At 36.3% G+C, this 12267-nt stretch overlaps 1 protein-coding gene across 1 annotated transcript; it reads right to left on the reverse strand.

The window, feature by feature from the left end:
• Positions 1–10090: 10090 nt before the first annotated feature.
• LOC149818888 (secreted RxLR effector protein 161-like) lies at positions 10091–10471 on the reverse strand. Its single transcript, XM_089986307.1, has one exon. The coding sequence runs from the start codon at positions 10469–10471 to the stop codon at positions 10091–10093; it is 381 nt and encodes a 126-aa protein (XP_089842433.1).
• Positions 10472–12267: the final 1796 nt, after the last annotated feature.

Consider the following 12267-nt stretch of genomic DNA (forward strand, 5'->3'; position numbering starts at 1 on the left):
TATATATATATATATATATATATATATATATATATATATATATATATATATATATATAAGAGAGAGAGAAATGAGAACATGCTAAGCGGGCACAATGCTAATTGAAACATGATATTGAATTTTAGGTTTTTTTTTTTTTGAAATCCAACTCTATACATGTGTTCAATATGATTGATTTACTAGAAAATTGACACTTAGATCATGCAATTTGGATGAAAAATGGTATTTGAGGCCTAAAAATTTTATAAAATTTGTAGACCGTTGATTTTTTAAACCTTATAAAGCCTACCCATGCATGGGAATCAAATGTTTTAAGAAATGATTCTTATAAAAACAAGCATATAAATACTGTCAGAATTTAAGAAAAACACCAAAAATCCAATAGCATGTTTCATTTAGTACCATGCCAATTTAACAGGTTATCATTTTTCATATATATATATATATATATATATATATATATAGAGAGAGAGAGAGAGAGAGAGGGTGTTATCGGGTTGGGTTTGGTTCGTACCCAGGTGAAACCAGACTTGTCACTGTGCCAAAAACACTTTCTGAGTCTCAAATACAAATCGAGCGTCCAAAGTCAGAAGTCATTGTAGGATAAACAACGAAAGCGAAATTTTCAATTAAAGTCCCACCTAATATTGTAAAAGACCATATTTTTAGAAAAAGACGTTTCAGGGATCAACCTTTCACAAAACTGTCAAATGAAGACCTCAGCTGGTTTAGCCAAGGTTAACAGTGAGCATGCATAATAAAAAATATTAAACGCCCCTTTTTAAAGCAAAAATCTGAAAATGACACCTATTTTAAGTTCTTAACCATGAAATTAACTTCAGCAGACATTTTAAGTGAAAATTTGGGTCTCAAAATGTCTTTTCTGAAAATATAAGACTTTTTAAAAAATATGGATACAAGGTGAATCCTAATGGAAAAATTCCCAACAAGGAAAAAAAAGTTCTGAACAAGTTTACAAGTCTCAAAAAATGCATTGAGGTTGTTCTGAATATTATAATAGTAGTTTGCCCTAAACCGTAAAACTTGGGCCCTGTGCAGTTAACCAATTAAAATTAAAAAAGGAGAACCACTTTTACAACAATTCATTGAATGCTAGATGCTTCCTCATAATGAATATTTAATGGTTGGCATTGGGACAAGGCATGACAGTAACAAGTGATTCATGCAAACAGTGAAGGCTAATTCGTTTTCCTATGATATTTTTTATGTGATTAATTGTTTTTTGTCTTGTTTCCCCATGTGACTTATGGACCTCGAGAGTGCACATCACGTGTGGTGCAATGTTCCTGTTTGACCACCTCGGACCTCAGGTCCAGTTGATTGGACCAGGTAAGACTGACGACAAACGGATCGGATACGGGCTGGAGTCTGACTGATCTAAATCCACTTGAATTCTCGTGCTAAATTTAAATATGGTGATAATTATGGTTGGATATCCAATCTGAGTCCGACATGTTTTCTCATATATGGATCCTTCAAGTAAGATCACACATTCGGATCGGATTGAGATTTGATTAATGGGATTAATTTCAGATTCGGGTCAGATTCAGATCAGCATTTTAAGTCTAGTACCAAATTGATCCAATTCAAAATCCGACCAGATTTCATTTTTTACATGTAAATAACTTGTTTTTATTTTAGTTTTTCTTGATCCAGTATTACCATATGTATTTCATAATCAGGTTCAACCTTACATGGATCTGATTTGGTTTCAGATCTAGCCCGAGTCTGTCCTCGTTTTCATCCCTTGTGATAATGCATCCAATAAGGGTGTGTTTGATGTAGCAGTAAAGAAGGTTGGGAGACATTTTTACCCTAAAAATGACATGCACCCCATGCACGTAGCAAACATTCAGGCAACATTTTCTCCTTTCTAAGATTGAATATCCTCAAAAAGTATAGAAAATGATATGGTCTCGCTTGGGTTAAGTGGCTGGGCTCAACGGGCTTAGGGTAGGTAGGTTAGGTTTTGTTTGATTTTTATAAACCTGACAAAAAAAATTCTCTCTCGAACCATAGAGAAATATGATATTTTAAGGATAAGCTCTAAACACGTGTAACTAGATCCTAACCAAAATTCAGGTCTAAACTCTAATGAGTTGAGGAGATATAGGCTTTGGAAATGATGTCAGGTTTTCAAGAATTTCAGTTTCTGAAGTGTATTTAGTTCTTACTGGGTTGAATGAAAAATCAATTTCTCTCTAACGACTTATCAAAAAATTATGAAATTTTAGGGGTAGCCAAAAGGCACATGGAAAAGTGTAGGGTTAAAATTTTAACCCAAGATTTCACACGGGTTGGGAGATATGATTGACGCATGTCTGACAAAATTTTGTTATTAATGACAAAATTTTGGCCAGGTCCCCTTTATTCTGGGTTAGACTTAGTGCTGGTGTGCTTCCTAGGCTTGGGATGAGTATGTTTGGATCTCTAGACGACTCTGGTTCAGTTGGTGAATGTACTCTACAGTCATGGAGTTGATAGAAAAAATATAGAAGGAGAAAGAAATGGAAAGAAAGACATAAGATAGAGAGAGGAGCACATTGAAGAGAAAAATAGATGGAGATTTAGAGTTTAGACGAGGGACTTGATTACATTCAATAACAGACCCCAAAAGAGATATTACATGCCTTTATATAGAGGAGGAAGAGTCCTCCAGCAGCCCCTTCATCATCCAAGACTCATAAACAACTCTTCTAAAATTAGACTAGGCCTTAGCATTTTTTTACTTTTAGGTCTCTCAAACTTAAACTAGGCTTAGTTTAGTATTTTTCACTTTAAAGTCATCTAGATTCCTCCACCTCCTTCACTTTGGATGACTCAAGGAGCGAGAGAGTGAGTTGGGAATGATGTCATCATGGTGTCAACTTTCTCTTGGGTGGCGATGGGTCTCCAATTGAAGCGTTTGAACTCGGTCTGTATCATCCCCTCCTTGAGTTGGGCCTAGTTTACTAAGCATCGGTTTGCTCGAACCTATGGTTCCTTCAAAAAGCTCTCCATGATATGCATTCAATCTAGAAACATGGAATACATAATGGATCTGAGAAGTCGATGGTAACTTGAGCTTGTAGACTACCAGTCAAACCCACTCTAAGATCAGATATGGTCCAGAATATCGAGGTGAGAGCTTATGGCTAGTGTTCACCTGATCGGGTGCTTGCTCCTTGGATCTTCCTTTCAATCATACCCAAACCCAATCTCCTGGGTAGAAATTATAGCCCTTTATGTTTTTGTTATTATTTGTTTTATTATATTTTATGCCTTAGCCACGTTATCATTGAGTTCACGCAGAACCATATCTCTTCATTTCAATGTTGGGCCACTTTAATGAATTTAGCACTTCTTCCTTCATAGGCTAGGGTTTTATGCGGGGTTTATCCATATATAACTTCATACAATGTCATTTTAATGCAGTAATAGTACGAGGTATCATAAAACCACTTGCCCAGGGTAGGTATCAGTCTAGGACTTTGGTCTTTCTTGGGTAAAGCAAACGAAGGTAGGTTCCAATGGTTTGGTTTACTACTTCAGTTTGGTTGTGGTAGGTTATGCTAAATTTTATTTTGGTTCATAGTAGTTTGAAGTTTTGTTTCAAAAAAATGGTTGGTGAAGAGGGAATCTCGATCACAAACTATGAAGTCAGGCATTCCATAAAGTTTATGGACATTTTAATGAAAAGTCTTAACTACGATTTGGGTGAAATATTTTCAAGGTAAGGCTATAAAATTGTCAAACTTAGTCAATCTATCAACAACTCCAAATATGACTTTCTTACAGTTAGAAGGAGGTAAGGCTTCTATGAAATCCATAGATATATCGAACCATGCATGATCTGATATGGGCAAGGGATGAAGATATTTGACTGGCTTAATTGATTCATATTTATTGACTTGGCATATGAGGCATTCATGCACGAATTTCATCACATGATTCTTAATCTTAGGCTAGTAGAACTCATCTTTGATCCTGTGTTGGGTTTTGAAAACCCCTTATATCCGCCCAATAAGGAGGAATGTCAACAATGAAGGAGATCTGCCACATCACTTGGGAGTAAAAATCGTTCATTGTAAAATATGACATCACCGTTCACATGGTAGTGGGACGTGGTAGCTTGTATTCTCCTTAAGAGACCTCATTATCTTCTATATTTTATCATTATTCTTTTGTATCATACATGCCTTACTCTACATGCCACATGTTTCAACAGACAGAACATTTAATTTGGCATCTTCAAATCACCGAGAAAGAGCATCGACTACATGATTCTCGAAACTCTTCTTGTATTGAAGCTCAAAGTCATATCACATCATCTTTGCAACCCATTTTTGTTGGACCAAGGTAGAAATCTATTGATCCATGAGGTACTTAAGACTCTTATGGTTAGCAGAGACAATAAAGTGTCTTCCAATCAAATACTGTCTCCACTTTTCGAGAGCCAACATATTATCAATCATTTCCTTTTCATAAGTTGAGAGTACCTTAGAACAATTCACAAATTTCATAAGATGGTGCAGATCTGAGCCGCAAGATTCACACACCTTTCCCTGCAAGCATTAAGGGCCATCTAGGCCTAGGTGAGACCTAGGAGAGTGATGATATGGCAGCTGACATGGCTTTTCTAATGGTTTACAAGTCAAAGATTCAGAGTCTCAGTCAAAAGTAGGAGATGTCAGGCACATGTTAAACCCTAAAGGCATGACAATTAAGGAGTGAGGTCCACCAATGGGGCATGTGATGCTGGAGAGTCCTAGGGAGCATCTTATAGTTTTAGAAGTTAATTAGTATTAATGAAGTTTTGTTAATTATCTGCATTTCCAATTGTGTGTTAGAGTTCCAGAACGTGGAAAAAACCATCTCAGTTTGCTACAAGTCTCTAAGGTACCCTTATAGCATTTTCATAACCTTAACATAGATTTTCTAGACCTCAAAACCCAAAACTACATCCTATTGGGTGCCCAAAATACCTGATTTTCCTAAATCAGTAACCCCTAACCGTCATCATCATTTTCATGTGTTTAAAATATATACCAAACCCTTACACATGTTTCTAGGTGTCCCTAAAACCCCTAGACTAGGTCCTTTTAGTTTTGAACCGAAACTCATACCTGAAATGCTTATAGAATCCTAACTACACCTATCCGACTATTTTTACTCTTTAGCCTTAACCACAACCATGAGAATCCTCATACTTCTTCTCGACCATGTCCAGCAGGGGTCAACACCTCCGACATGTGTACCACAAGTTTCATGATCCAAAATTCATAGGTTCAATCCTCTTGAATCCTTCAGGATCAAATTGTAATTCTTATCCATCGAAAATCTGAACCTACCTTCCGGGCCTTCTTTTGAACCACCTATTTCAGAAATTTTGGAGGATCTAACAGAGTGGTATTAAAGTGAATTTATCCAAATGGAGCCTCTACCTCTCTCCAACATTGATAAGATAAAAGAAATATGCAAGCATGCAGAACAGGCTCGGGCGATTGTCGAACAGATGCAAGAGAAACTTTTTTGACAACGACAAGAGAACATAGAGCAAGGCAACTGCTTGGAGCATATAGAAAGGTCGATTGCTGACCTTGTAGATCGCATTGAGGCCTTCCCACTCAAGTCACTCAAGGAAACAGGCCATGAAGGCTTTATGTTTGCCGGTGGGAGCATGGAAAGACCAAACAATTCTATTCTTGAGGCGGTGCCTCATAACTTGTGTAAGGAACCTTAATTCGAAGTCCCTTCTTTTGCTAGTGAGAACATTTTCTTTTATCATGTATACGTATGCTGCCTTGTATAGTTCCAAAATTTTTTTGTTATCATGTATGTGTATGATGCCTTGTATAGTTTGATTTTTTTTTGTTATCATGCATAAGTATGTTGCCCTGTATAGTTTCGAAAAAAAATTTGTTATCATGTATACGTATGTTGCCTTCTATAGTTCAAAAAAAAATCTATTATCATGTATACATATGTTGTTTGTACTCGTGATACAGTCATACATTTGATCTTTCCCCTCTTTTAACTCTTCTCAGGTAAAAACTATGAGAAGGTTTGTGAAATGTGCCACATTAGCCTAAACAAAAGCGCAATATTTGGTGATAATGGTGATGTTTCCCCTGGTGGCGTGAGGATTGGTAAGATCATCTTTTGAGCGTTTGCATTGTTTGTCAAAATTATGAAGTGTGTGCTTGTTTTGTAATCCAAGTACATGTCGATTCATCTTTCTCATGCTCTTTTCTTCTACTTATGATCAGGAACCCCTGCAATGACATCAAGGGGTTGTTTGGAAAGCGATTTTGAGACGATCACAGAGTTTCTTCTTAGGGCAGTGCAGATTGCAATCGACATACAGATGCTGCCCTGTATAGTTGTGAAAAAATGTTATGGTAAAAAGAAAATTTTAGTGTAGCTTGTTAGGCAAGCCCATGTGAACTTGGAAGGAACGTAGTAAAGAAAATTAAAATGAACTTTAATTAATTATAAAATAAGTTACACAGAGTTGTTTGATTACACCCTGAAAGTTAGGGTAATCTGTCATCTTGAGTGACTTTGTGCTCGCCTTGTGAGCGAGTTTGCACCAATCCCATAGGATTTCGTTGAGTTGATGACAGACTCCATCTTAGCTGGCTGTGACATGTTGTTGTGGGCTCTGTCTTGATCACTAGGGTGGACCAGTCCCCAACTATCATTGCTTAAGGGATAAGGACTCCTTTGTATTGGAGATTCAACTACGTAAGATAGCGGTAATGCACTATGGTGTGAGTTTTATGAAATAGATTTTTAAAACAACATTTTTAATGAAAACTAAGTGAAAGCCAGACACCATGTAAAACCTATAAAATTTTAGCAATTATCAAAATAAATAAAAGTAAATTTTCTTCAGAATAAATATGATAATATGATATTATTCAAATGGATTTGGTCCAAATAGATCTTGGATCTGAACAAGATCATATGGATCTAGTATTTGGATTCAGATATGGCAAGTGGGTTTGGATCCCGGATGCATCTAAAACCCAGTTGGGATTTTATTGGATTTTTAATAGATCCAAATATTTTATAAATCCAATCTAGAATCTGAAAAGCAATTGGAGGGTTTTAAAAATTAATAAGATTCAGTAATTCAACCCAAAAATCCAAGATCCATTAGTGAGTCGTATGTATATAAATAAAATTATGTAGTGATGATTGCAATGAAAAAATGAAGTAGTGCAGTGGAGAGGTTTGTTGCCTCTTTGGAGAGTGTCCTGAGTTCAAATCCCCATGCACATGGGTTTTTATTTTGTCGCACTTAGATTTGCTTTTTGACCAAAGATTCAAAACCTTATGATAAGATTTCACAAAATATGGACCAGCCGAAAATCTCAAAATAAGAAACAATTAGAGTTTTTGATATTCAAATCTTGAATTTGTGAAACATGAATGACATTTCCTATTTGGCACACGTTTTTCCATAAGAGTTTTAATTAAATTTAAGAGAAAAAAGGTAAGTCAAGTAGCCATACAGACTTTCAAAAGAAAAAAAAGGTAAAGTAAGTCAAATTTTGGCATTCAAAGTGGAATTCACGATAGGGATTTGAAATTTAAAATTCCATACATGAAGACATTCTCCAAATAACAGGTTTTCTCTTTTGGGTAATTAAGGTAGAATTAAAAAAAAGGGGAAATAAATAAAATAAGGAAATAAATTTTTTTGTTATGGTAGGCTATTAAACCATTTCCTACTATACACATTTTTTTCTATTCAAGGTGGCTGGCCAAGGTTGGAAGGAAGCAAGGCAAGAAATGAAAAGGAAAGTCTTGACTTTCCTCCCACACGTTTTTAGAGAACTCTCTCATTTTCTCTTGTGGGGGCTGCCTTTTACACCTCCTTTCTTCCTCCTTCCATCTTCCTCACATTTTCCCCTAGGCTAGAGTGGTGTATGTGTGGCTGCCATGGAGGGTGCTGCAAGGAGGACAAGGGGGTAATGGTGTGACTCCGTCTCCAACATTCTTCATTCTTCTCCAAACCAATTGTTTTTTAGGTAGGTTTTACATTGCTTTGTTTGCATGCATAGCACAAGTGTGCTTATACATGTGGGATGTTCGAGATCTGGTTATGATCTAAACATCAACCATGGATTTATTTCAAAGAGTTTGAAAGCTTTAAATGAGGTATGAAGTTGTCTTTTTTGAAAAACATTTTTTAGGAAAGGCTTAAAAAATGTATAAGCAATAAGATTTTCATTTAGTTTTCATGGTATGGCAGACTGTTAATGGCTGGGATATTATTGGTTTTGATCTTGTTATATACAAATATTTTTAAACTGAGTTCTTGTTTGCTTAGCATTGTATGCTAAATCATGTAGGATCTGCAATAGGGTGATTTATTCTAAGTCTATTTATTTAAGAAGGTTACATAAGGGGATTATCCAGCAGTAAAAACATGACAATGTGTTGGGACGTTACATGTTAAAACCTTTGAAATATATATATATGTCATCATTTTCGTGAAACAGTGTAGTGTTGTAGGTTGTTTTGTGTTTGAACATATAAGATTAATATTCTGCGTATGTTGTATACATGAATAGATATTTTTCTCATGATTAAATCTTGGACTATATCTCTGTAATATGTATGCACCTAATTTATTCCATGGAGTATTCATGATTAAATGTTTGGATATACTTACCCAAATAAATAAATGTTTCTATGTCCATTTATCATGACATACCCAAAATACTAAGATGTCAACAATACTATGATAAACTGATAATACCATGTCTAAACAAACCATGATTTTAGTTGTGTTTACTTGTTTGCATTTTTTTTTCTTGTGTGTGGGTATGTTTAGAAGGGCATGGATCTCCATTTTGGCGCCCTAGTTGACTTGCGTAAACATAGAGTGCAAATATATTGAATAATAGTTGAACCCATGATTTAGGAAGCAAGATCAAGTCTGAATTTGAAACAAAGCCAGATTTGATATATTAAAAATTCAATCTGGATTTGAAGTCCAAAATCCTCAATTTTAAAATCATAATGAGTACTCTGGTTTTATAAAGCCAAGGCTGTAGGAAAAAATTTAATTCGTGCGTACCTGAAGCGGAAGCACATGTCGAGTCCATGATGCACGACTTTGGGAATGACTTCTGCGTGGCCAGATGAGATGCCCGTAATCCTTTTCAGACGCCTCTCTGGTTTCCTCTCTCTATGTCAAACTGGAAGTATGTTCATATGGGGAAACACAAGCCCTTTTCATAGAGAGTAGGGACCAATCCAGAAAAAGATCTGAATTGGATTCCTACCCATAACCAGAATCCAAAAAAGAGCCAACTAAATGGGTCAGGCCCTGAAAAAAATAAGACTCTTAACTGGACCATAAACATGCCTTATAATGCAGCCCGATCCGTGATAAGTGGACCACCTTAGATGGGTCCAAACCCAACATTCTCCCACTTGGTCCATCTTATCACACACTCAAAACAAATTTTCCTTTTTTTTAAAATATTTATACATAATATAATTTTAAAATGACCTTCAAATTTAAAATTAAGAAAACATTAATATATGTGGGCTACACCTTAAAGAAAACTGATGTGTGCACACAATGTAAAACTTAAATTGCACGTTATTCCAGTCAAAAGCATCTTTAAGTTCATATTGCAAGAAAATCAAATGATGTGAGTCATGGTGGTATGTACATTCAATTATGCATTACCTTCCATGTACTACAATATCACCAACTTCTTACAATTTGAACACTGTATCTGGCACTGCAAACAAACTGAACTTGATGTTCATCTGCTGGTCAAAAAATATATACATTCATTCTGCGAATTACAAACATAACTAATGCGCATAACATGTGTAATAAGCAGATAACAAAGGAGAATCATGATATATAAAAGTGAACACAAATAACCATTGGTGTCACATCCATAAGTGTCATAACATACTGAGAGAATTAACAAGACCCATACGCATCACATTACTACAAAAAGTGCTAGCAGGTAGTCCCTTAGTGAGAGGGTCAGCCACCATAAGTCCTGTCTCAATATGATCAATAAACACCTCATGATTTTTCACTCTATCTCTAAGAGAAAAATACTTTTATGTCCAAGGCTCTACCACCCTTGGATGATTTATTGTTCTTAGAGTAGAAAACTGCAGCGGAATTGTCACAGTAAATCTGAATAGGCCTGTCAATAAAGTCTATAAAAGGCAAAACTGCAACCAAATTCCGCAACTGAATAGCTTGTGCACTAGCCTCATAACAAGCAATAAACTCTACTGTCATAGTGGAAGTCACTATGATACTCTGCTTCTCACTGCACCAACATACAGCTCTCCCTGCCAAGAGGAAGATGTAACCTGAGATGGATTTCCTTGTATCAAGGCAACCTCCATAGTCAGCATCTGCATATCCAACGATCTCTAACTGACCTGATCTCTTGAATGTGAGCATGTAATCCATCGTGCCTTTGAGATAATGCATGACCTATTTGGCAACCTTCCAATGATCTAAGCCTGGGTTACTTTGGAATCGCCTGAGCATACCCACAACAAAAGCAATATCTGGTCGTGTACAGGTCTGTAGGTACATCAGGCTCCCAACTGCTAAAGCATAAGGAATAGATTCCATTTGCTTTCTTTCGAGGTCGCTCTTAGGACACTGTAATTTACTGAATTTATCACCTTTGAGTATCGGTGCTTTATCGAGTGTACTAGATTGCATGTTAAATTTTTCTAAGACCTTTGAGATGTAAGCTTTCTGAGAAAGACCAAAGATACCTGAGGGTCTATCTCTGGTGATTTCAATGCCTAATACATAGCATGCATCACCCATATCTTTCATCTCAAAGTTCTTGAACAGGAAGTCTTTAGTTTCATATAACAAACCAAGATCATTACTGGCAAGCAAAATGTCATCCACATATAGAAATAAAATAATAAATTGACTCCCACAGACCTTTAGGTAAAGGCATTCGTCAATGACGTTCTCCTTAAACCCAAAAGACAAAATTTTCTCATTAAATTTGAGAAACCATTATTGGGAGGCTTGCCTGAGTTCGTAAATGGATTTCTTTAGTTTGCATACCAGGTGATCTTTTCCTTCAACATGAAACCCTTGAGGTTGTTCCATATAGACTTCCTCATCTAGGTTCCCATTGAGAAAAGCCGTCTTCACATCCATTTGATGTAACTCAAGATCAAAATGAGCCACTAAGGCCATGACTATTCTAAATGAGAATTTTTTTACTTACTGAAAAAATAGTCTAATTGTAGTCAATGCCTTCCCTTTGAGTGAAACCTTCAGCCACTAACCTGGCTTTAAGTCGTTCAACTTTACCTTTAGAGTCCACTTTAGTCTTGAATATTCATTTACATCCAACATATTTGGACCCTTTAGGTAAGTCAACAAGTTTCCAAACTTGATTCTTAGCCATCGAATCAAGCTCTTCTTTCATGGCTTCTAACCAATAAGTAGCTTTTTCACTCTTTATGGCTTGTGAAAATGACACTGGATCATCAATGTTACCCCTATTAACACTATCCTCTTGGAGATATATCAAAAAAATCATCAGATGTTGCAGGTCTCCTAGTCCTTTCAGATCTGCGTAGTATGGATTCTTGATCCACTTGAGAAGGTGATAGTCCATTTACTGCAGAATCTGTTGGCAGTGAAGTTGTTGGAGGTGGACCATCTACAACAGGTTCCTTACTCTGTATGTCATTTCGAGGAATGAACATAGGAAACATGTTGTCGCTTGTTGCAGGTATAAGTGCTTGATCCTGCAACTCCTCAAAAAATATCTCTCGAGGAGGTCCACTCCCTCTAACTCCACCATCTTCTAGAAACCTTGCTTTATCTGTCTCTACTATGATAGGCACATGAGATGGGCAATAAAATCTAAATCCCTTTGATCCTTTCAGATAACCAATAATAAAAAAAAACACTTGTGGTTCTAAGATCAAAGGCCCTTTCATGTGGATTATATAATCTGACCTCAGCTGGACATCCCCATGTGTGCATATAATTCATAGAAGGTTTCCTACCACACCACAACTCATAGAGAGTTTTAGGAGCAGCCTTCGTAGGAGCCTTATTTAGGATATGTGCAGCTGTCTTTATAGCCTCTCCCCATAAAGATAAAGAAAGAGAAGAATGACTAAGCATAGTTCTGATCATTTCTTTAAGCGTTCGGTTCCTTCTTTCGGCAACACCATTTTGATATGGACTACCAAGCATAGTGTACTGAGGTACAATGC

This window comes from Nuphar pumila, chromosome 13, assembly GCF_984573655.1.
Source record: "Nuphar pumila chromosome 13, dmNupPumi1.hap1.1, whole genome shotgun sequence".
Classification (NCBI taxonomy): Eukaryota; Viridiplantae; Streptophyta; class Magnoliopsida; order Nymphaeales; family Nymphaeaceae; genus Nuphar; species Nuphar pumila.

Bases quoted from the DNA above. Each gene is read 5' to 3' on its own strand.
- LOC149818888 (XM_089986307.1), bottom strand. From the start codon at position 10,471: ATGGATTACATGCTCACATTCAAGAGATCAGGTCAGTTAGAGATCGTT.